Raw genomic sequence first — 25,019 nt, 5'->3', positions numbered from 1 at the left:
TGCTCTTGCCATTGCCATTACAGAATGCCAATCCCATAGGCAGATAGTGAAGTTACTCTTTACTGTACCAGTTTCTGCTCTTAAAGAAAGTGACTTGTTTCAAGTTACTCTTGTCTAAAAAAAAAAAAAATACAAAGTAATCAAGCTATTTTGTAAATGCTGAGCAAAGTGGGTCATTGAAAAGAGACTTTTTGTCAGCTTGAAGAGCTCTTCTGAAAGACACCAACTATGGACATACAAAGTAGGAGGAGATTGACCAGCATCCTAGACCCCTTTGTTTTAGGCTTGGGGGACCATCAGGAACCGGCAGATTACAGAAATGATGGGGTAGTTTAAAATCCGGTTACCATAACTGCAGCCTGGGCCTGCCTGATTTAAACGCTATAGGGTCTGCTCATCGAATTTTAATTTCCTAGTATTGTAGTGAAAGGGGCAAGAATACGGTTTTGGATAACCACCCGATTTGCCGAGTCAAAGAAACAATTGGATTTTCTTTCTTTCTTTTTCTCCCCCTTTAGGAAGTTCCCATTGACCCTGTCGGAGGTACGCAGCCCTACTTAAAACTCAAACTCTGAGAAGTCCCTCTAATATTAGCTTGCCAATATCCCCACAGTTTAAGCAGGGGGAACTGGGCATTCTGGGGCGTGGCAAGCTCTTGGCCGGAGTGAGCTGGTGCGTTAAGCCCTAAGTGAAAAGCTTTCAGTCCCTACCTCCTCAGAATCACCTTCCCCTCCTCTCCTTCACTCACCCCAAGTGTCAGTCAGAGTTCCTAAATTAACTGGATGGAAGAGAACCCACTATTCTCTCTAGGTCTCGGGACAAGAAAAGGGCCAGAGTGTTTAAAACCTGGAGGAGAGAGTTCCCCGGCTCCTGCCAGAGCGCTCATTTCACCGCGTCGGGCAACGCTGTAATTAAGTGGAAGTCTGGCTGTGTTTTTTAGCAGAGCAATCATTCTGAAGAGGCAACAAAGCGAACTGCAGGATCGTAAATCTCTTTAGGAGAAATACCGAAATAAAGATTACGGAGCCGGACGATTATAGAGGGAAGGGAGAGAGTGGTTTTAAATTGCCTTCCTCGACTCCACCCTGCCTCCACCTCTCTCCGCCCCGCCCCCACCTTACTTTTTCAACCCTTTCCTTTGAAATAAAAGACCCCGGCAAAAGCATCGGGCTAAATGCCAAGCGAGGGACCCATCCCACAGTGACCGGGGAAATGGGCTAGTTGTCTTAAGGCCCTTTTATGACTCTAGTTTAGTATTTCCGAGGAGACTTGCACATAGGTGCGTGCGTCTTTCTGAGCGCACCCCTCCACTCTCCCCGCCCCCTGCCCCCCAATCTTTGCACGCCTGAACCTTTAGATCAGGCTAACCACTACATTTGCCAATAGTCCTAAGGTTTCTGCCTGACGGAGTCTCCAGAAATCCTTAGATTTCTTTATCAGGCCAAATGTAAAATTCCCTGAACATATGTGAGTGAACTGTAGTTACGATTCACTTTCTCTTTATGTGTACCGAAATGTTTGCAGTGTTAGAAACGAGTGGATCCAGGTAATCTAGGAATATTGCCGATGTATGGCTTGAATGAAGAGCGGTAATTCTTCATCTTGTGCATGTGCCTGTGTGTGTAGAGATAGCTTTTCTGCAGGAGGATTTTTTTTTTTTTTTTTTTTTTTTTTTTTTTTTTTGCCACTCAACCGTGAGAAACTTCAAAGGAAAGATGCATGTGTGTGTCTTTCTGTGCACGACTGTCTTTGCGTGCGTGTGCACCAATGTGCAGGAGTCTAAGCTTCTGGGTGTCTGAAGAGGGCGGGGCGAGAGTGCGGGTAACAAGGAGTCAGCTCTCTCTCCGCAGCGTATTCCTTTGCTGAGGTTCAAAGATTAGAATAACAGGTGTTATTTCTCGTTGTTAATTCGCCCTCTTTGGCAAACTCAGTTCCGAACCATTGTATGCTTGGGATTTATCGTGGTACCCTAATCTCATGACTGTGCATTCACTTTGTTTATTAAACAAAATAATCCACTCCATTCTTGGACAAATGAGCTTCATTGGGACTCTAGAACATCCTTGCTTAGCCCACCATGACGTTGGCCTTTGAATTGATTTGAAGACTTACATACTAATTTTGTCCATCTTGCCACAGAAGACAAGATATTGAATTTCTGGTGTGTCAAATATACCTTACATAAGACAGGCCGAGCACTAATAAGACTTCATACAGTCACTTTCACAGATTGGCATTATACACCCCAGAAAAGGAAGGAAAGCCAAGGAGTTGTTTTGAAGTTTGGAATTTGTTGTTATTTTAAAGCTGTGGATCACATGTCTGCAATCTCTTTAGAAAACATTGGAGGTTAGAAGACACATACTAACCTCTCTCATGGTTCCCATCTGGATTGGTGTTACTGGGGGGAAAAAAACCACACAAAACTGGATACACGGTAATTGTTCTTCACGGGGCTACTCCTTTTCACCCTGCTGCTTCGCTGAGGGGGTTACTTTGTTGATTATAGAAGGTTCCTTCTAGTTTTCCTTCTTCCCCCCTCCACCCTCCGTTTAGAAGAAATTAATTTGATCTCGTCTCTGAAATCTTGGAATTTAGGGGCTATGTGTGTGTGTGTGTGTGTGTGTGTGTGTGTGTGTGTGTGTGTGTATAGTTGCTTTCTCAAATTGAAGAAGAAAAAGCAGATACTGTAGAAGGAATTTGGTCTTTTAGATTCTTCCCAAACCAAGAAGCATCTGTAAATTACTATCATCTCTACTCCTTTCTTTTTCCCTCTCTTTTTCTCTCTTCCTTTACTCCTTTCTTCTTGTCTTTGTTGTCTTCTCATTATCAAGAGTTCATTGATTAGATACCTAACTTGAATCTTTCACAAAATCTATACGTTTGATTTTTTTTTCTTTACCCAGAATTGAAAAACAATCAACCACTTTCCTCGGCGCCGGTGATTGTATGTCCTGGACAGCGTTCATTCTCCTTCTGCCCAGATGTTGCCCAGATGTGTAAATACCCTCCAAGAGACGCCCCTATCATTCCAAGAGCTTTCTGCCGTAGGATGGCAACAAGGTGGCAGATGTCGATATTTTTAAGCAAACACTTTTAAAAGTTTTTCACGATATCGGTAAAATGTCAGGCATCCTTCCTTGACATATTTGCTTTTCCCGAAGCAATTCCCATTATAAAGCAATGGGTATTTGTTTTTTGTAGTTGTTTTTCACACCCTCAGCTACCATATCGTGAATGAATTGCCTTTCATACACCTTCAGCAGCAATCACTTGGTCTGGCCTAAGCAAAAGGCAACAATACATCGAGAGGTTGTTTAAGGATTTGGCACATCTACGTGGAAGTCCTTTTAACGTGGTACTAATTGATTTCTAGTAACTAAACATTTTCTGTGCAATCCACTTTGTTTCCTCCAGTGGATGGTGGTAGAAATGAATTAGGTGTTTTAAAATATAAGCGGCTGCATCATCAGGACCTGTGTTGTAAAACCAGTGCAAATACTTCTCAAAGAAAAGTTCGGAGCAAGGATATTCATTCAAAGTGCTATTGTGTAGAGATGAATCTCTTTCGAAACAAACTACTTAAAATATTAGGGATTTTTTAAAAAATCGTTTCCCCTCAATTTTCCCCCCTGCATTTATGAACGAGTAACTGAGGTTTCGCATTTTAAGGGCTTTCTCCCTCCATTAAAACAATGCATTATTTATTTTGGCCTGGACCATAATCCTCCACGCTCCCTCCCCCAAAGTTCATAAGGAAGGTTGACTCCCAGAACTTTACAAAGTGAACAGATCTTCCAATCCTCTCTCCCCACCAAGAAAACAAAACAAACAAAAAACAAACAAACAAACAAACAAAACAAAAAGAAATAACCAAAAAACCTGACTCATCTGGAAGGAGGTTCCCTCATTTGGGACTAATTTTTGGAAAGTTATTAAATTTTCTTCTTTTGGCGATGAAGGCCGTTACTTTGTACACTTCAATGAAACGCGGGAAAACACTTAGTCGCCCACGTTCCTCATTCTCTGGGCTCCGTCAGTCTGTCACAACTTGTCAGGGCACAGCAAGGTCTTCTGAGGCGATCAGAAAAGGCACAGTTCAGGTTTCACGTGGAGGTGCTAGATAGAAGGTGTGTGGAGGTTGGGGGCGGAGAATGGGTAAACACGTACACACAAACATACGATGCTAGTTTTAAAGAATAACCCCTCCGCACGGAAATAATCTGGTGGCATTAACTATGGCAGTGTCTCTTTCCTCCCGCAGTTCCTACCTCCAATTCCAGCTCATGCACACCCACCCCTTCCCCCGTTCTTAACCGACTTCTGTTTCCAGCCTGTTCCTGGCAACTTTGCGTCCTCAGCTGGAGAAGTCTGACCCTTGCAGCTTGCCGGCTTGTAGCCACCGCCCGCTGCTACTGTTAAGACTTTATGACCCGCCTCATGCACCTTGCAACCACGAATCTGCCACGGGTGCGGACTGCATCACGGACTTCAAAGTGCTAGGCCTCCTCTTTGGCTGAACGTTCACCCACCTCTTCTGACACTCTTAACTGCAGGAGTGGGAGGTGGGGGGGCTGGAGGACCGGGGCACTGACAACCTTCTTCACCCCACCCCCACCCGAGTTGTTTCTCTCCTTACACCCGCTCCGCCCCTCGCCCACAGAAGGTTGGACCCTGCAGACCAGGCAGGCGGGAGCGCCGCCCCAGCTAGACCAGACCAAGGGTCCTGGGAGCTTTAGCAGCCGCTTGGAAGCCCGAGTCCCACCAGCAAATCCAGGGATCCCCAGTGCTCTCCCGTGCGCACGCCCCTAGAGCTCAGATCTCATTAGGAGCCCTGGCGGCCACGCGGGTCAGAGGGCGGACGCAGCCCCGCGAAAGAGGAGGGGGACTGAGAAAGGGGAGGGTGGCCCGAGGCGTACTCGCGTCACTCAGCCATCGGGCCAATGAATACCTGGCCTTGGAGGCGCTTCGGACCAATAGGAGGAAAGGGGGCCCTGTGAGTGGCATTAAGGGAGGGCTGGAGAGAGGGAGACTAGGAGTGAAGTTGAGGGTAAAACCCTTTAGCTATAAAGAAGTTATTTGGCGTGTATTTTTTTGCTTTCAATTAGGCAAAATAGCAACTTCATGACAATTACCAAAGAAGATTATAAGGCCATTTTACCTGAACCAAAACCTATAATCTCTTCTTCGTCCCCCTCTCCCACTCATCTCCGTAAAAAAAAAAAAAAGAAAAAGAAAAATCAAAACCGTGAACTCTAATAATTAAGATAAGGGAAGCAGAAACTCTCTGCATGTAAGCAGCAGAGAAGAGAGCAAAGTTTCTCTAGTTGGATGGTAGAAATGGTTGCAATTAAGAGTTGGTCTCCTTATCTACCGCAGACTTCGGGGACTAAAGGTAGGTGAAAGCAGACAACTTATCCAACCAATGTCACTGTGGGATCCTTTGTAGAGCGTGTTTATCCTGTACCAGAGAGATAAAGACCTCATTATTTGAATTTTGAGATTTTCTGTGACCTTCAAACTGATTGGGGGTGAGGTGGTGGGGGCGGAGTGAACCGGTGCTGTGGGGCCAACCTGTTAATTGTGTTGTCTTTTTGCCTTTACTCCTGAGAAAGAAGAGAATGAACTGGGTCTCATTTGACTTAAAGTTTAAATCAATTAACAGTCTGTGCCACTTACTAACTATTTCCCAAACTCTCATAACAGAAAACCGGTACAGGATACGGTAACGTTCAAAATGTGTTGGGATTTAGCCTGTTTGTCACTATTGGGGAAATTAATACATTGTCCTATTGGCACAGTTAGTCCAATCCAGAGACCTGCTGTTCTGTCTTTGAGTGTTGGTATATGTGTCTTGGGATGGGGGTGGGGGTGGGGGCGGGGGCCGGGAAGGGGGCGAGAGTGGGACAAGATATTTTTTGTTTCTTTAAAAATAAATAATTTGATCAATTTCACTTGACTAGAGGGAACTGAGAAGATTGTTAGCGAAAGAGTGAATAAGCATTGTGCTGTGGGACGCGCAGTTAAGCTAGCCGCTTTCTCCAGATCTTAAAAAACAAACAAACAGCGGAAACTCCTGGGCACCTTCTTGACCATTTTCCCCCTGGCCTCAGCCAGTATGCGTGTGTTAGACTGTTTGCAGCACATTTCTTATCCTTTCGATGCTGTTGTCTTTTCAGTGGCTTGAAAGAAGTTGCATCCGATACCTGATCCACCTTCAAGAAACCCGGGCCGTCCTTGAGGCCTGGGGATTGAGAGCAGAAATAAAAAAAGACGGGAATTATTATGTCTGTTTTCCGAGGACTGGTGTTTGTCGCCTGGAATAGAAGAGAAGCTTGGTTCCTCGATGGTCTTATTGACATATAATGCCCTACAGATACATTTGGATTCTCGAATCTGCATTGGAAAAATCACCTTTCCTATCATCTTGTCTTCTAGCTTTTGGTTTTGTTTTATTTTGTTTATTTTTTTGGCAAATATTTTTATTGACCAGTTCTGGCCTTTTATTGCTATCGTCTTTCCCTTCAGTTAAAAAGACTTAAATGACTTCATTCAAGGTATGTTTTGTTTTTGCCAAACATGAGCTGTAGCTGAAAGTTTCTGTGTTGGTTTTTTTTGATGAATCTGAAGAGCTTTAATTCAAAGAAGAAAGGGGGAAAAAGACACAATGAAAGAGAAGTCCAAAAATGCTGCCCGGACTAGACGGGAGAAGGAAAACAGTGAATTTTATGAACTGGCTAAATTACTGCCTTTGCCCTCAGCCATCACCTCTCAGCTGGACAAAGCATCCATAATCAGGCTCACCACCAGCTATCTAAAAATGAGAGTGGTGTTCCCAGAAGGTAAGTGTTTTTGCTTAACTTTATTTCAGAAGGAACATGAGTAACATTTTATAAAAATAGGTTCATATACTTGTATATCATCTACGCAAATGCACTTACGTGCACGAAAATCTAAGTCATGCACACACATGTGAATCTGCCTGACACGAATGGGAATTTAGTTAGACTGTTTGCACAAGAACCTTCCTAAAGTCGTTATTAGACCTTGCCTCTTCATTCTTCCCTCTTCTGCCCCATTAATACTTTCACTTCACTCCAGAGATGTTTGGCTGGGAAGCAGACCAACAGTGCTTTTGTCAACACTTCAGACACTGAGCTCTACTGAAAGTATACTCCTAAAGCAAACAAGACTCTCTTTTTTATTCTCTAAGTGAGAGTTGCATCAGTAGAAAACATATGCATTGCCAGGATCCTCACATTTAGTTGTGTGTGTACGATAGAGATTGCACTAGGTACATAGATTGAATATGAGTGCATTAAATCGACTGGGAAGTCAAGCAACTCTTTCAATACACCGCTTCTTCCAAAAACTAGAGAGGTACCATCTTCAGGTCGATTTCTTGGACTCAGTCCAAAGGAACCATACAGCTTTGGGAATTTGGTGTTTCTTGGTATCTGCAGTTTCTGAAAACTCTTCCTAACTTCGTGGTTTGTAACAGTATCAGATGTTCTTGAAAGATAGGCTAACTAAAAATTTAATGATGAAGGAACTGTATTTCTAATGCACTTTTCAGAATAAGTCAAGATGATGGAAATCAGTATACCCGTTTAGAAAGTAAGCTCTTGTTGGCTGATGGGCGAGGATGCAGGAGGATTGTCTCGGACATCTAAGGAATTGTACAAAATAATTAGTTTCAACAATATGTAAAATATGTTACTCCAAATCCCAAGAGAAAAATCAGTGTAATAAAGAAGTATGGTACCTACCCAATTAATTGATGACCTAGTTAAAGATATAGGTGTTCACTGTGGAAATACAGCCCTAAAAGAATTCTACTTCCCTCTCCTTAGCAAATTAACAAAAATAGGAAGGAAAAAAAGAAGGGGAAAATAGAAATCAAAAATTATAAAATATATGAAGTTTGCTTAGGGAAAATAGAAAATCCGAAGAAGTGGCAAATGGATAGCTTATGTGGTCTAATTATTATAAAGAGAATGAAAGCAAGAAGCCTTTCCCCATACTCCAGTAGTCCTTACCTTTAGTATCTTCTCTCTAAGGCCATCTCCAATTTATCCAGTTTAGATCTTGTTTGTATGTACCCATTTGTTTGTATATTTTCTCCCCATTAGATTGTGAGCTCCCTGAGAGCAAGAACTGTTTATTTTTTATTGTTATTGTTATTATTATTATTAGTAGTAGTAGTAGTATCCCCCGAGCTTGGAATGTAGTAGGCAATTAATAAATGCTAGTTGACTGACTAACAAAGATAGAGAATTGTGTTTATTTATGAGTGAGCCAGTACCCCTTAGAGAGAAAGAGTATTGTGTTGTTTTGGACTTTGAGTGTTTGGAGGTTGTTGGACATGTTTAGATAGGAAAGTGGAAGGAAATATGTGAAAAGTAGATTTCACTTTCCTTGATTTAAAAGTTTTTAAATTGTTCATCTGTTGGGGGGAACCAGCCCCAGAAATGCACATTATAGTCCAACCAAGGTTAGAAAAGAAACCTTTGAAAATCTCCCTGAAACTAAAAGTAATGTTCTTAGTCAATTGCATCTTAAAGCGATTTTCTTGAACCAAAGGGATTCATCTTAGACTTAAAATGCAGCTTGCAAGCTAACTAAAGTTAACATTGGAAAAGGGAAACATTTTTAAATGCAAATTTAAAATTAAAATCACAACTCGAATTCTATTTTTTTGCATGGGAATTACTAGAGGGAAGATGATGACCGTGCCCAGCAGCCTTCTGATTTAGAGAAGAGAAAGACCTAGTTTGTCTTTTATATTGTCAGCACCCACTTTATAAAAATAAAGCTATTGCAAACTCTGATGGCCGTGATGGGCGTAAAAAGATTATTAGCAGTGATTTGTCAACTCCTGCAGTCTCAGTAGGCTACCTTTCTTCGTGATTTCTAGCAGGTCTCGTCAATTATTGGTGCCTATGTAGCGAGTTGTTTGATCAGAAGAAGCATATGGTACTGCTTGTAGGGCTGTAAGTAATCATGGGAAGAGAAGAATAGCGGATCCCTGTCCCTCCGTGGCCAAACAGAATGTCTGCATGCACTAGGGAATTGTGTGGCAAAGTGCATAGGAGCCCGAGCTGCCGCCTTCCAAAGCATATGCTAATTTGTGCCGGAAAGAATTGAGGAGGAGCTTCTGCTTAGAATTGGTGTTTTTTTGTTTTTGATGGTGATGGGTTTTTTCCCCCTGGTTGTTTTGTTTTGCTTTAAGACAGCAAGCTTCCTCATCTAATGAAGTGCTAACAGCAATTCATAAATTAATTAATTAATGCAAAACACGCTCTTGAGTCACTTCTAGATCCTAGGCAAGTTTCAAGTTAACCAACCTTCCAAGTCTGTGTCGTTTAACTACCAGGGGCTATAGTTTAGGCAGTCCCCTCTTCCCACAATTCCATCTCACCCGGTGCAACTTCTTTATCTCTTTCTGCGAGTGATGGTACGTTTATGGAGATAAAGGGGAGAGACAATGTGCTAACTCTGGGCACCTCATTTATTCCCCTAGTTATTGATGAGCTCGTAACTCACTGGCGGCTGAGTGCCACAAAGTCCCCTGATGAGTTATGCAGGGTCATCAGAGAGAGCTGGAAATACAGGAGGCCTCGAAGTAATCCATTCCCAGCATGTGCCGGGTGGGTTTCATTTTAATGTGGCTGGCTGGACTGAAACACACCCTTTTAGAGAAGGGGAGGAAAGTTTCAGAGTCCGGCTTTGCCAGCAGGGGGTGCTGAACCAGGGTGCACAGGAGTAAAAGAGAGGGAGTAGGAACAGAACAGGAAGCTGGGGTTGGAAAGCTGAGGGAAAGGCTTAGTACCAAGGGTAGGGCAAATCCTTTTTCATCTTTGCGAAAGAGAACTCTAGAATTAATTTCGAGGTTTGGGACTGTCCCAAGGACAGAAAATCTCAGTGACTTTGAAGGTGAAATACATATCACTCATAGTCAACGTTAAATTACCCAACTTTGAAAGTCACTCGGAGCACATGGAAAGGCTTGACTATTTACAATTATTGTAGTAGTTTACTCCAGGTGCACGTGTAGCTTTAGGGGGCTAGTTTTTCACGTTTGCTTGAAAGAAGAAAAATAGAGCGTTTGCACATCTTCAACATTTTCCCTCAATAGCAGCGAAGAAAGGCCAGAAAGTTAAAAAAGGAAACCCTTCCATTTCCGCTAATTCCTTCTTTTAAAGAACTCAGGACTTTAAAAAAGGAAAACCTTTCCTCCTAAAAGCCTAATTCGTCCACTTTCTAACTTAATTTTCAAATAAAAAAGAAAGAGAGAGCTAACCTCTTTCTCAAGAACTCTTCACAGAATCACAGGATTTGAGAGTCACAGGGGACTTCGACGACTAATGACTCCAACCCAAACTCAAAGAGGTCAGTTTGATCTCAGATTCTTGAGTAGAAAGAATGGAAAGGGGGAAGAAGAGAAAGGGAAGGAAGGAAGGAAAGAAGGGAAAGGGGGAAAAAGAAAAGGTAAAGAAGATAACAATAGAACAAGGAAGGAAAAAATAACGGAGGGACAGAAAAGTGCAGAAAAGGAAGAAAACAAAGGCAAAAAAATGAAAGACAGAAAGAGGAAGACAGGTGGGGAGATGTGGGGGGAGGAAAAGAGAAAGAGGAGGAATATAAGGATGGTAGGAAAGAAGAAAAAGGAGGAAAGCAAGCGGGTGGCTTAGGTCCCTGGGGGAGTTTAGAATGCAGCCTCTAGAGCGGAGACTCCAGGATACAAACACCAGCAAGAAGAAAACTCGGAAGATTGCTGTGAAATCATTAAAACGGCCATGTCTTCCAACTGGTAACATAATCTATTCTTAAACAGCCTTGCAGAGGAAAAACTGAGACGTGTAGAAATGAATAAATCTTTAGTATTATCAAAGCCAGGAATGGGGAATGGGAGAGAAAGATGATAAAAGGAAGATTACATTCTTTGTGTGCGAAGTGGGTTAACCCAACCTTAAAAGAAACAGAAATGTGTGATTGAGTTAAAATGTGTTTTGGCTGGGAACTAAGTGGATAACTCAGAATAACCTTTGAAAAGCGTCGGGCATCGTTTACAATTCTATTCATCAACATGGCAACTTCGCTACCATTTTGGTGTCAAGACGACTTGGGAAAAATAAAAGAAAAAAGCGCAGGCTTGAAATTAACAACATTACAAAAAGGAGGGCACATTCTCCAGAGAACCAGAGGGACGATGATTAAACAAACCTTGGCGGCGGGGGGTGGGTTCTATTGCGTTCACCTCAAGATTGAAATACTTAATCATGTTAGATTTTAGGGACCGAGAACTAAAAGGGAAAGAGAAACCCCATTTCCCACGTGGGCCCGTGATTTAAGGCTGTTTTCCCTGCCGCTCAGGGAAATGATTGAGCATTAGGTTTCAATGTTTATTTTCTTACAGAAGTTTTTCTCATTTAAAAGCCTTTAGGCAGCAGTTTACTCTCCACGCTGCTTTTCTCTGTTTAATTCCAGTTTTGATGTGGCCTTAAAATGCGAAGTGCAGAACTAAACTCCTTGTGGAGCAGTTGCAAAGGCAGATTTATGTGCCAGAAATTATAGATCAGATCAATGGGAAAAATCACTTTTTTTTTTTTAAGGTGCTGAACCCTCAACTTTTTTCTTCTTCGTCCTCAATGGCCTTTTTTTTTTTTTTTTTAAGTGGTTACCTTAAGGCTTGCAGGTACTTTCATCAAACAGTACAAACGGTGGCCTGGAATTGAGAAGGGGGCTAAATCTTTGCCTGCTCAGTTTCATGGTAGCAGTCTAGTTAAAAAAAAAAAAAAAAAAAAAAAAAAAAAAAAAAAACCAAAACGCTGTTTAAGTCTTTGGGTAGGGAAGTTTTCAACTTGGTGACTCTGGCAATTGGTCATAGAGCAAAAGAATTTAGGTCAACTCCTAATCGGGTTTGCAGACCATTTTGGCCATATATGGCTCATTTCTGCACTGCTAAGGCTCAGAATATATATAATATTCCTTTAACCGAGTCTTCTCTTTTCACCTTGATACATATCATCTGATACCAGATACTCATTTCAATCATCCTTGTAATTTTTCCCATTGCGAAAATTATTCCTTTAGGCTTCTTATGCAGGAATCTCATCTGGGAGGGGGAAAGGGCCTTGCAGGACTTAGTGTACATTTTTTCTAAGATCAACTCTTAATTCAGAAGAAACCGCCACAGCTTGGTACCCAGGTGATAGAGTGATCCCCTTCTCATACTTCATTAGATGCTTCTTTTGTTTTTGATTTTGTTCTTCTCTCATTCCTTCCAACCCATCTCTCAACATGAAATCGATCCTTGATGCCTAGATTGGCTTCATACTTTCACCAACCGATGGATGGCATTCATCTGTGATCAGTGAATGGTTTGGGGTTCTTCCAAAGGGAGGAAAGGGTAGCCAGGTCCTGAGAGAGGGAGAGATCTAACCTTTCTCCATCCATTTCCACTTCCTCCCTACATCTTTCATTTCTTCCAACCCCTCACAGCCCCCACCCCACTTGAGTTTCCCAGGAACTAGGAAAGCTCTCTTCCAGTAGCCAGCCAGTCCTGCCTAGAACAGGAAAGACTAAAGGTGCAGTTTACGAGCTGGCTGAGAACTAATCTAGTGTAAGGGGAGTCGGGTGAGAGGGGAAGAGCTGGTCCCCAGCAGTCATTAAGGTTTATGAGGCAGCTTCACCTGGTTCCCCTAGGGGTTGCCTCTGGCTGTGAGGGCTTATAGGCCTTCACCTACTCTGGAGCCCTGGGAGAAATTCCTCCCGCTCTCACCTTCTCCCTAGCCCTCTGCCTCCGCCTGGTTTGGATCAAGATCTGCAACCACGGCAGCTACCCCGTCCCAAGCCTCGTTCTCCACTGGGAAAACTCTGCAACCAGGGCTTAACAGGGTGATAGTGGTGGTTACTCTCTCCCCACCCCCTAAACTCACTCCTAGACCTGGGGGGGAGGGGAGGGAAGAGGAAGGAGGAGAGAGGCCAAGAGAGGGACAAAATGTCCTAGGTTAATAGCCTCCTGGAGAGTCTACAGAGCTTAAAAGTCAGCAAGTTAAAGTTACTTCCTTCCTCTTTTCTCTCCCCTACCTCCCCTTCTAATTGGTAATGGAAATGATCACTGGGCCGAGAAGTTATCTATCAGCTTGAGCATGAAAGGATGCAGGCCCAACTAAAACTTTTCCTGCTTCCTTTGCTTTGCCCCTCCCAGCTACGAAAGGCTACTTTTAATGCTGATCCTTCTGATTAAACATTGAATTGGCTTGTTGAATTAGCCTGGGTGAGGAGGGGTTGGGCAGGGAGAGAGGGGGCAGAGAGGGGGCTCACTTTACGAGGTAGCTAGGGTTGGATTGAGTGGAAGCCTTGTAGATCTCAGGGCCAGGGAGAGATACCAGTTCCCACCCCTACATCCCATACACCTCCCTGCCTCCTCCACTCCCACTACATGCTCCCAAGCTCCCAGTGACAGGCTCACAGGAATTAGGTCCCTACGCTTGTCTCGGGACTAGAAGATTTTAGCCAAATGCAGAAATGGGAGCCAGAGTGGGGCTGTGGGGCTACCACCTGAGATCAAGGGTCTATGGAAAGCTTTGCCTTCCAGAAAGAAAAGCTCTGTTGACACCCTCAGCTGAGGCTGATAAGAAATCTTTGAAAACATACTTATTTTTCTCTTTAATATTTTAAACATGTCTTCCATCTTAATCTTCTGCCTGCTAACCCATCTAGTTCTTCTCATTTACTGGGATGGAGTGTTCACATGCTGTTTGATTTGGCAACCAAAATCACAGACTGTCCTCTTGATCAGACCCATGTTCTTGAAAGGCTCTGCAATTCTTAAGAAAAAGGTGGCTCACATTTGTAGAAAGAGCTAAGAGCCCAGACAAACTGATTTATCTTTAGAGACAATAATGCAACAGAGACAGAGAGCCATCTTCAAAAACATCATGTCCTCTCCTAGATTCTGCCTTAGGAACCAGGGCAAGAAGGGAGAATAGAATAGGGGGAAAACTGTTAGCCCTCTGCGGTAGTTAGAGACGTCTTAGGGTACAAAACTGAATCTGATGAGGGCGAGTTTCTTCTTAACCCTGAGTACTTTACCACTTCCTAGGATTTCTCTTCCCTTATTCCCTACCCAAGTTCTCTTACCCTCCTAGATACTGGAGGCACTGTTCTCAGTGAGCTGGTGGGCTGAGTCCAGTACTATTATTGGCTTGTACTCTTACAGGCTTTGGAGCTCCCCTATCTCTCCTGGGCTGAAGAAAGTACAGGAGGTGGGTTGGTTATAGACTAAGTTCATTGGAATTCCAGTTAGGATAGTGGGCATTTGGGTCTCTATGTGCAGCATTTTTGAGAAATGATTTTTTTCCTGCCCTCCCCCTCCTTTTTTTCCCCTTTTGGTCCCCACTCTCACTCCATCACCTCACTTCTTCCTGAATAAAATCTATGACTAAAGATTACATTTGTCCTGAGAGTGGATAGGCATCTCCGCCAGTAATCATTGGGTCATGTTTAGGTCATGACAAGAGATGAGTACTGTGACCTCCTCCCCAATCCTCCCCTCCCACCTCACTCTCTATCCAACATGACAGCTGAAAGGCATATCAGGAACTATGAGGAAAACTGAAGCAGCTCCGGCAAAATATTCAAATGAATTTGTGATGTAATTGGTATAAATATTTCCTCGAGCTATGCAGATAGCAATCTACTTTTATTTATTACTTATTATAAAGGAAGAAAAATCTATATATGTTACTTTTGTGGGGAAGGGCTTGAAAAAAACACATCATAAGACCAAGTGCTTCTTTTCCTCCTCCTCTTCCTGTTTGAGTGGAGGAAACTGTGATGCTGGAGCCATAATCTATATTTTGTCAAGGATATGAAATTCATTCTGAAGGAAAAGCTCGATCAATTTATTTTTGCTGCTTGCAATAACACAGCTGGATGATGCTTTGAGCCCATGCTAGACTGGGGCTCATCATTCATTCGCCAAGAACTGGCCTAAATGGTGCCTATGGGATTAGGTCAATTTTAGTGGATCTACTTCGCCTCATTTGGTTACTAATTGGTTTCTTGTTTTATAAATCGAAATCTCATTTTCAGGAAATTACAAAACCCGTGCAGTCAGTCCATTGAGGTAATCCTTGGGTCAGGGGGTATTTAAATGGAAATGGCTCTACAATGCATCAAGTATACAGCAACCGGGGAAACTTCTCCTAGGTTTTCTAATGAAATGTGAGCTAGTCCTTTAGATCCATAATAGATACATCCCCCTCTAATGCTACTTATGTAAATATGATAAACCAGACTTTAAGGAGAATTGGGGGGGGGGGATAGAAAAGCAAAATTTATCTGCTAAGGTTAATGTGGCATATCTTGGAAATCTTCCAAAATAGATTATGTTTTTCTTTGTCTTCGACTACTTTAGCTGGGGAAAATCCTTTTGCCTAAAAAACGATTTAGTTATCCTCTCCCTCACAGAGCTGCTTGTTCCCCTTGCAAACCCTTTATTCCTTCGGCCTCTCCAAATTACAAGGGAATCTTTAGATCTGGTTTCCACTGTAATCCTGCAGCAAAGGGAGCTGGTTTCCTTCTTGTTTTAAACAGACAATCAACGGATTTGCAGAATTTTCTGCGGTAGGTCAAGTGCAAAAAATCACAGCTTACCACCCTGACTAAAAGGAATTGGACAGAGAAATGGATCCAAGGACCAACTGACTGACTGTAGTAAAGGAACATGTTAGGAGAGGAATCTTCAGAAGGGACTTAGAAGACAGAAAGAATTTTGCTTTTTGGTGTGTCCTCTCTTCTCCCCATTTTTCTGGAGGTTTGAAGACCAGAAGACTCTAGACCTTGTGATTAGGGAGGTGCCCCATGAAGCACAAAGAATTAGGGTTAGGAAAAGTCATGCCAAGTTAAAAAAAAAGGGGGGGCGCATTACATTATAAAACATTAACTCAATCTCAAGGCAGAGATTTTTACCAGAAACATAAAGTGGAGTGCAGTGCTCCGTGGAAAAAAAAGTTCATTAAAAAGAAAGAAAAAGAAAAGGAGGCTTGTATTAACCTGAGATGAGCTATTCATTAACTTGCTATGGAAGTTTTACTTTCCCTCGTAGGAGCATACTAATTAGACCCGTAAACTTGGATTAATAATCAGCCCAGAGCCTAAACCAGGAGTCCTGAATCAGTATTTAATATGTAGCCTACCGAATTTGTGTCTTTTCCAGTTATTCAGGTAGGGGAACCTTCATGGGCTGTTTGCCATTCATCTCGTGTGGATCTCTTTTTTAAAATTTATTTTTGTTCTTATTTTAAAGAACATATAACGATCCACACCTATTGGTTCTGGATTCTTTAGCGAAAGGCTGTTCATTCTCCAGAGTCGCCCTGACCCTCTGCTCTGGTGTCTAGGTTTTCGAATTCCTCACCGAGTTTTAGCCTGAGGTTTCAGTACCTGGCTTTAGCAAAAGACATCAGATGGCGTGCCATTACGGGTGATTTTGTTGCTCAACGTGCAGGTACCTGGGTGATCTGGATCACTGTCAGTCAAGTCAGGCATACATACGGTGAAAGCAGACAACCCTCCCCCGCAGCCCTCCACAGACTACAGACACTTTCTACTCCGTTTCCCCCGCCCCCACTTTCTCGAATTGAAGGGAAGGGAGAGGAAGGAGAAGGAGGGACCAGAAGATGAAAAAAGAAGGGAAGAGGAAAGAAATGACAGAGAAGTCGAGAGAGAAAAGAGAAAGGGGAGAGGGAGACAGCCACAAACAGAAAATGCGTGTCATGTGTATGGTGTGTGTGTGTGTGTGTGTGTGTGTGTGTTTGTTTGTGTGTGTGTGTGTAAGCCACGAATAAAAGTGTTTTATGCATAAATGCTCAGGAGAAAAACTGAAAAGAGGGAAAAGGGGCCATAGCTGAGAAAGGAAAACAGAGCCAAGGGGAGGGGTGGAATGGGAGAGATTTAGTCAGACCAGAGGGATGGAGAAGAATCTAGGAGGGTCACAGAAGAGGGAGGAAGGGAGTGAGAGGAGGGAGGTAGGCTGGGAGCATTAATGTTTGCATAGCTGTGGGGAAATCGTTAGGTTTATTTAGATGTGCAAACACTTAGGTAAATCGGGTCCAGGATGAAGGAGAACTAACCGTTCTGCGTTGCCCAGATTTTGATCACTTGTTTATTTGCCTCTGGTTCGGTGGATAAGCAGGAAGTAACACCTGGCCAGCAGTTTTTAAACAGTCAAATTCCGTGCTCCAATTTGTAGTACCTAGCCCCGGGTAAGACATCATAATGCGCGTGTTTGTCATTGTGTACTTCATGGTGATTTGCACTGTACTGCAATCAATCACTTTTTTTTTTTTGGTCACGTTAAACCCTGTTTAATGGGGTAAGCATAAAAGGTTTTAACTGCCCAGTTTAAATTATTTCTGCAACAACATTGTTAAAAGATATTACCCATAAATAGCTTAACTCCGTCTCGGCCAATTCCCCTCGGCTTTCCTCTTACCTTATCTTTCCGCAAACAAGAAAATAACAGACAATCCCGGTTATATATTATAGATACATATAATGTGATATACGCACCGATTATGTGTAATGTGCATGTAATATATTATATGTGTACATACACTGTTTATTATATAGCTTGAGGAACAAAGCGATTTATCATTCTAACGTAAGCGGAGAATTTGGAAGCGAGGTTTGAGAACTCTGTAAGTCTAAGGCAATAAGGAAACGGAGTGTCCAGATTTCTAGTATTTGGCATCTAGAAGGCTAGGAAGTGGAATTGCTTTGCAAATCTATTCAGGGCAGCATTAGCGTTCTCCGAAGCCTCTTGGTACTCCCCCAGGAAACTAAATTCAGAAAAGTGCATGAAATGGAATGGGGATGCGGGGAACAAGAGTTGAGGGTCGGGGTGGGGAATGTTTGACTGATGCTTGCAAAGCCTGAGACTGGTGAAATCGAGCTGAAGAGTTGCCACAAAGCTGAAACCAAACGGATTTTTAATAAGGGGGATTAATTTCGGAGATTTAAGGGGAGGAGAATGACAGGAGAGTCATTATAGCCAATCAGAAAATCCTATCTGAGGCTAAAATGACGAAGACCTCCTAGATTACTTTATGTGGATGCACGGGATCCTCCCGTGCTATTAGTTTCCTTCTCTTCTTAATGATGAGGATGAAAAATGTGACTGAAGAATAAAGTGTTGTGTTTTTTTTTTTCCCTCGTAGACACACAAATGAAGTACGCAAAACGCATCAATAGGACACGGTATCAGGGGAATCGCTAAGCAGTCATAATCAGATGTAACCCCAAACGGACCATTTCCTTTACCTTCTATTATGGTCGCACACTGTTTCCTGGGAGGGAGATGCTGAAGCTGGGCACAAAATAGTTTGTGTTACATCTTGCTGTGGCTGGGTTCTCTAAGAGAAACCTAGCACTTTCTTCGGTGAAGGAAGCAGGTTAGGTGAGATAGAGTAGTGTGAAAGGTCTGATTATCTGCATCCCTGGACTCTGGCAACCCGACTGGAGTTCACTTAGCCCTTGGAATTGAAAGTAACGCCAGTACCACAGTCCATCGCTATTATCTTTCTAGTGTTGCTGGGGAATGCTTACTGTTTATTATCAGTAGCTACACCACCGTATGGCAGTCGTTGTGATTGTAGCACTAGCAGTACTACTAATAACCCTAGGCACAGTAATTAGTGGTCCCGCAGTTGCTGACGCTGCTCCCCTAACAACGGGCAACTCTTCCCACGTGGAGAACCCGGGATCTTGTCAATTTCATTTCCACTGAAGAATTTTCTCCGTGTCTTCCGTATACAGGGCTTGGAGAAGCGTGGGGCCATTCGACCCGTACCAGTCCCTTGGATAACGTCGGTCGGGAGCTGGGGTCCCATCTCTTACAGGTAATTGGCCTTAAAATCAAAGCCCCTTTTATAGGAAAGGTTATTAATGACGGTGGATTCTATTTCTAGCCTGTATTCCTGTGTAAAAACCTAACAAAACTGTTCTTAGATCGAAGCAAGAAGGAGTCCAAGTCTGGATTTCTTTCCTTTGAAGCATCATCAGCCTCTCTGTTGTCCTTGTAGCTTCACTTGAAAAAAAAAATCCCATTTCTTGGACGTCTTCCTTTTTGCACTTTTGTTAAGGTCATGGTTCAAGGAATACAGGTGATGTTTCCTTAGGGATGACGAAGCAGGGTATCAGGAGAGTTGTGGCTTCCAAACCCAGTAGCAAATAAACTCTTAGAGGGCAGAGACTGTTTTTAGTTTTTGACTTGGAATCCCCAGCAAATAGCACGGTGCCTTAGAATGGTAGATGCTTTAAAATGTTTGTAGAATTGAACTGAATAAACTCTATCTTTCCTGCTATTACCTTACCCCCCTCCCCCCACACGTCTGCAGGCTGTGGACAGGCAAGATGACAGGACTGCTCCTCTGGATTTTTGTTAGGTGACTGCCGAGCAAAGGTGCACCGCCTTATTTTAATCAGATCTATGTCTCTGGAAACAGATAGATTGGGGGAAGAGTGACACAGAGACCACAGAGGTCGGGGGGGGGGCGGGGGCTGGCCAGATTTCGGTAGATCTCTGAGAGGTACGGCAAAGCTGAATAAATGCAGGGCACAGAAATAGAACTCTCTCCGCTAGCACAAGTTGGAAGCAATGCCGGCCATAGAAGCAAGTCCATTGTGCTTTTCGGAGGCGAATGTTTCAGACGGGAAATAGGGAGATGCCATCGCCTATTAACGATTTTTAAAATTTCACAACATTTTGGATACATTTGCATTCTAAATCGAATTTTCGTCTGCTGTCACAACCCTCCTTCTGTCCGACACTTCGCATCTCCCCTCCTTCCTCTCTCCCGCCCCCATGCCATGACCCAATCTCCTGCATCTAGCTTTACAGAGACACGCACATGCGCAAGTGCAAGTCATACTATATTCAGGTAATGTGTATGACCAATGTGTAGGTCCTATTATAGCATTGTTTGCAGTGCAGACCGTTTTAAATTGCCCGTTGCCCACTTAAGTCGCAGAGCAAATATTTAAAATAGTAAAACTCCCGTTGGCATTTTTAGGCTTGACACTTCTCCCCTGCTCCTTCATCCCTTTAATTGTCATTCAAGTCCAACGTGAGCTTCTTGAGTGGGAGCCTTGAAAAGAACTTTACAGCTTGGAAACTGAGAGCGGGATTTCTCTAGTTCTGGGCCAGACACTTTAACCCTCCCCAAAAGATTTTGTCATCTTTAAGAAACAAAATATTTATGGTTACACAACAATAAGAGATAAGAACCTGGTAATACACATGTATGTATGTATGAATGTATCTAATATCTATCATCTTTCTCTGTCTCTCTGTCTGACTCTCTGTCTCTGCCTCTCCCCCTATCTATTTATCTACCTATGTTTTGTTTGGGGAGAGAATTGGATGGATTCAAGGTATAAGAGGCAATAAGGCCAGCTGCTCTTATTTGTGTGGGCACTTCTTGTTTCTTCCAAAACCCTGAAGCCAACTCTTCTTTCTAACCAAACAAACCTTTTATGCTTCCTGCAACACAGCTTACTTAAAGCAGTTCATCCACTCTCCTGCTTTGTGGTCTTCACAGACACTCCACTTGTATGTTTCTGTTATGCATTTTTTTTTCAGGCCTGCTAGTTTAGTTCTCTTCATTAGACTTTGGAGGACAAGAACTTCCACTTATATATTTCTCCCTAATGTTCTGTGCAGAGAAGAGCTTAATGAATGTTGAATGACTTGGGTCACTTTTAACCCTCTACAATGTCATGCTTCCAATTCTCAAGGACCAGTCAACTTTTCTTGGCCTCTTCTTTCCTCTACTTTAATTTTTTTTTTTTTAGTATTTGCTAGGCTTTCCCGTTTCACAGAGGGCTCTGGCTCTTCAAACTCTTTCCCTAGGTCCACCTCTAGGGTCTTTTACATACTTTCTGTCTACTTTCCTAGACCTTGGATGGTTTCATCTTTGTGGTGGCTCCAGATGGGAAGATCATGTACATTTCAGAGACTGCATCTGTCCACCTGGGTCTTTCTCAGGTAGGTTTACAGATTCCCCAGTTCCCCCATCCTTTCTCCATCTCCCTACAGCAGGGATGAGAACTTGAGAGATATTCTAGGCTTTTATTCCCTTCAGGCTGCTTCCCTTATTTTTTCTGGAAATCGGTCCTAAGGGCAGGGTAGAACTGTGACTTTCTAATGGGGTTGATATATTTACAGGATTCCAGGGTGCTAAGTGAAGTTTTCAGTTTCCAAAATGGGGTAGTGGAAAGTTTATTTAAAATCAGAGAACCTAGGCTTGAGTCCTAATTTTTCTATTTACTACCTTTATGACTTTGGACAAATAATTTGCCAAAGATATATGTTTATTAAGAACCTGCTATGTGAAGGACACAGGAGATACAAAGATGAAAAAGTAATTACATTTCTGGACCTCAATTTCATCATCTGTAAAAAAAAGGGTTTGAATTACATGAACTTCAAGGACTTTTCAAATTCTAGGTCCTGTGGTTCCAGTGTGCCCTTCCATATTTTTGCTTTGTCAATTAAGTGAAGATTATTCCTACAGGCCGATTAGGGTTGGAGGTAGAGGAAAACTTTAAAGAGTAGTATAGGATGAAAGACTTTAGGAAGTTAGGGGCAAAGATCTCCATATTCACTCCAAACCCCTTGAGGCCAAACAATTTTTTTTTCTTTTTTTACTTTCCCCTAAGTCAGTGCAGGTAACTGTGAAATCCTTATCTATAACAGGTAGAACTGACCGGGAACAGCATTTATGAATATATCCACCCAGCAGACCATGATGAGATGACTGCAGTGCTCACAGCCCACCAGCCTTACCACTCTCATTTTGTTCAGGGTAAAAAAACACCCCCAAGAATTCCATTATGTTTCTCTCTATCCCCTTGCTTCACTTTTCTCTTGAATGAACCCTATATACTCCTAAAGACATTCTTAGTTCCTCTTTACTTGCCTTTTCCCACTCAAATTGCTCCCTTTTTCTCTTCCAGAGTATGAGATAGAGCGTTCCTTTTTCCTGAGAATGAAGTGTGTCTTAGCCAAGAGGAATGCTGGTCTCACTTGTGGGGGCTACAAGGTTTGTGTCTGAGGGAATTTGAAGTCCCATTTTTGGCAGCTGCCAGGATTGGCTGCCCCTGTCATATTGCAGTGGTGGGATATCCTGGATAGTGAGATTACCGGAGGATAGTTATATGTGTGTACCATATAGGCAGAGGACATCTAGAATGAAAGACTTTAATTATTGTTGTTGTTTTTTAAGTGAATACATTCTTTGCAAACTTGAAGCATTACTCTCTCCCTGGGGGGGGAAAACACATCTGGAGAGTAAATATGTGAGGATTGGGGGTTAGGGAGGAGGGAAGGGAAAATGGTTTAGGGAGCTTCCGGTGTAGAAACTCCCTTCATGGATTGTAGTTTAGTGGTCTGAGGCACAAAGTGGCTAAATGTTTGATCAAGGTTGCTACAAAATTACTCCCAAGTATAAATGCACTTGTTTTGTATAGAGAACCACTGTACAATCTAAAGTTGCATTTATTATCTAAGGGATTTAGATTTAAACTTCAGCTGAACTTTTTGCTAAGTATCTTGGTTACAGGTCAAGTTTAGCCAAAGAACTAAGGCAAGCTCCTTTGGGGGGGGGGTTGACGAATGTCTCCCCTTCCCCCTCAAGTGCCAGAGCTGGGATTCTGAGGCAAGAAGGGTGAATTTGGTGGAATATCTGCCCACTTTTTCCTCTCCCTTCGAAGGTCATTCACTGCAGTGGTTACCTAAAGATCCGCCAGTACAGCCTGGACATGTCACCTTTTGATGGCTGCTACCAGAATGTGGGCTTGGTAGCCGTAGGCCATTCACTGCCCCCCAGCGCTGTGACTGAGATCAAACTACACAGCAATATGTTCATGTTTCGTGCCAGCCTGGACATGAAGCTCATCTTTTTGGATTCCAGGTAAGGCTGGGCTTACCTGGTGCTGAAGCCCAAGTCTCATCTTGCAGTCTGTCTCAGTGCCTTAATAAGAATCCAGGAGGGAAATGTGTGTGTAGGGAAATCATTGGGCTGGCCCGGAGTCAGACTTGAGTTCTGGTCACGGCCCTGTCATAGCCTTGTTGCACAAGTGTTAAATGGTGCGAACTTGGTTAAATGTTCTCTTTTTTTCTGGGCTGGGGTCCTCGTCTATGAAATAAACAGAGTGTTGTCTAAGGTACCTCTCTAAGATTTCTTTCCGTTCTAACTGGCTGAGATTCCATTTTCTGAGCCGAAGGTTTTACATTTAGAATGGCTAAGTTTACAAAGTACTTTACGTCTGCTCTTTCGTTTGATCCTCATATAGCTCTGTGGGGGTAAATTGGAAGGGCACATAAAAAGCATCTTTCTGGCACTGAGGAGGAACCTGAGACTCAGATGTGAAGTGACTTACTCTCACTCTCGTTAGTGGAATGGCCATAGCGGAGATTAGAACTCAAGGCTTCTTTCCCTCATCTGTCGGTCTACACACAGTGCCTTTTCATGCCATTTCTCCACTATTGAATTCCCTTCCTTGTGATCCTCAGGGTGGCTGAACTAACTGGCTATGAGCCGCAGGACTTGATCGAGAAGACCCTTTATCATCACGTTCACGGCTGCGACACCTTTCATTTGCGCTGCGCTCATCACCTGCGTAAGCAATTTCTCAGCATCTCTTAACGTTTTCGGTCCCCCCACTCCCGCCTCCTCTTGTAAACGCCACCAATCCTACAGCCCCTTTCGGTAACAATTCCGCAGCTCGCTCTGGAGATAATCCGGAGACGGGGACGAGGGACTTCGCACATCTGCCCCTTCCCCCAACCCCGACAAGATTTTGGCTCAAGGGAAACGGATCCTTATTGCAAGGATGGAGTAGGCACACATAATCAACTCCAAACAGCCTGTGGGCCGTACCTTCGCTCCTTTGGCCCCTGAAATAGGACCAGCTTCTTTAAGCACAGGCGGGGGCATTGGGGGTTGTTCCGGGTCAACGGAGAAGCCCTTTTATTTGACTGCAATAACAACCACCACCATCCAACCAAACAAACAATCCCTAAACTCTATATACAAATCGGAGTCAAGTTAGTATGCACAATATGCGGTTTTACACTCCTCCTGTTTATTTACTTTCTCTGAAAACCCCAACAAAAGGAAGAACATAACCTTTGCCTAAGAAAACATTTGCGGGATCTCTTTGTTATAAACATAGTTAAGGCTCAGTCTGCAACTCCAAATCGTTGATTTTGCCCTCGGGTACTTTTTGATGCTTAATCACAAAGACCGGGAAGGGAGTAGGAAATGGAAAAGGAAGAATCAGATTTTCACTTCCAGGAAGAGGGCTACCACCAAGGCCCTCCGGTAGCTGAAAGTATGAAATCGAAGTGTGGGAATCGTATGGTTAATGCCAAATATTCCACTCTCCTCCTGAACTGCAAACATAGAAGCAATTTACCAACGAGTGATAGCTTTGGCTCCCCTCAGAAAGGGAAAGTATCAATAGGATCCAGTGAATTGATACAAATTAACATTGCTTAATCCTTTGGTTTTGAAAATTTGCGGTCCTTTTAGTTTCCTCAGTTATTTAGTATCCCATTAAGGATTCTCCCTACGTCCCCAGCCCTCAGTTCTTCTCTGATTATTTCAGTTATGATTTTCCGAGCCTGATCGTCATCTCATTGTTTTCTGCATCCCTTTCTTCCTTCTACAAAGTGAGGGTTTGGTGGCATCGCCTACTTTCTATCCGGTGCTACTGCTACCTCAGGGCATTAAGATTAAGAGGGGCAGGGTTAGGGTTAGTCTGGAGACTAGTCTGGGCCCTCAGACTAGTTCTGGGGTGTTGGTATAATATTTTCACTGCTTCTTCCTTCCTTCCTTCCTTCCTTCCTTTCCCTTTCTTCCTTTCCCTTCCTTCCTTCATTCCTTCCTTCCTTCCTTCCTTCCTTCCTTCCTTCCTTCCTTCCTTCCTTCCTTCCTTTCTTC

General features: G+C 43.1%; 1 protein-coding gene across 1 annotated transcript in view; it reads left to right on the top strand.

The window, feature by feature from the left end:
- The first annotated feature begins 4,359 nt into the window (after positions 1–4,359).
- The window catches only part of SIM1 (SIM bHLH transcription factor 1), a 75,361-nt gene continuing 54,701 nt past the window's right edge, over positions 4,360–25,019 (top strand). Inside the window, exons 1-9 of the mRNA XM_044675396.1 lie at positions 4,360–5,395; positions 6,180–6,842; positions 18,829–18,911; positions 20,969–21,058; positions 21,770–21,878; positions 22,030–22,115; positions 22,786–22,985; positions 23,588–23,694; positions 23,799–23,901. Coding sequence (XP_044531331.1) covers positions 6,668–6,842; positions 18,829–18,911; positions 20,969–21,058; positions 21,770–21,878; positions 22,030–22,115; positions 22,786–22,985; positions 23,588–23,694; positions 23,799–23,901 — 953 coding nt within the window. The 5' untranslated portion in view covers positions 4,360–5,395; positions 6,180–6,667. The remainder of the gene's footprint in view (positions 5,396–6,179; positions 6,843–18,828; positions 18,912–20,968; positions 21,059–21,769; positions 21,879–22,029; positions 22,116–22,785; positions 22,986–23,587; positions 23,695–23,798; positions 23,902–25,019) is intronic.

This window comes from Gracilinanus agilis, chromosome 4 (assembly GCF_016433145.1).
Source record: "Gracilinanus agilis isolate LMUSP501 chromosome 4, AgileGrace, whole genome shotgun sequence".
Classification (NCBI taxonomy): Eukaryota; Metazoa; Chordata; class Mammalia; order Didelphimorphia; family Didelphidae; genus Gracilinanus; species Gracilinanus agilis.
Note: the sequence above shows the minus strand (reverse complement) of the source record. Positions and strands in the feature narration are given on the sequence as shown.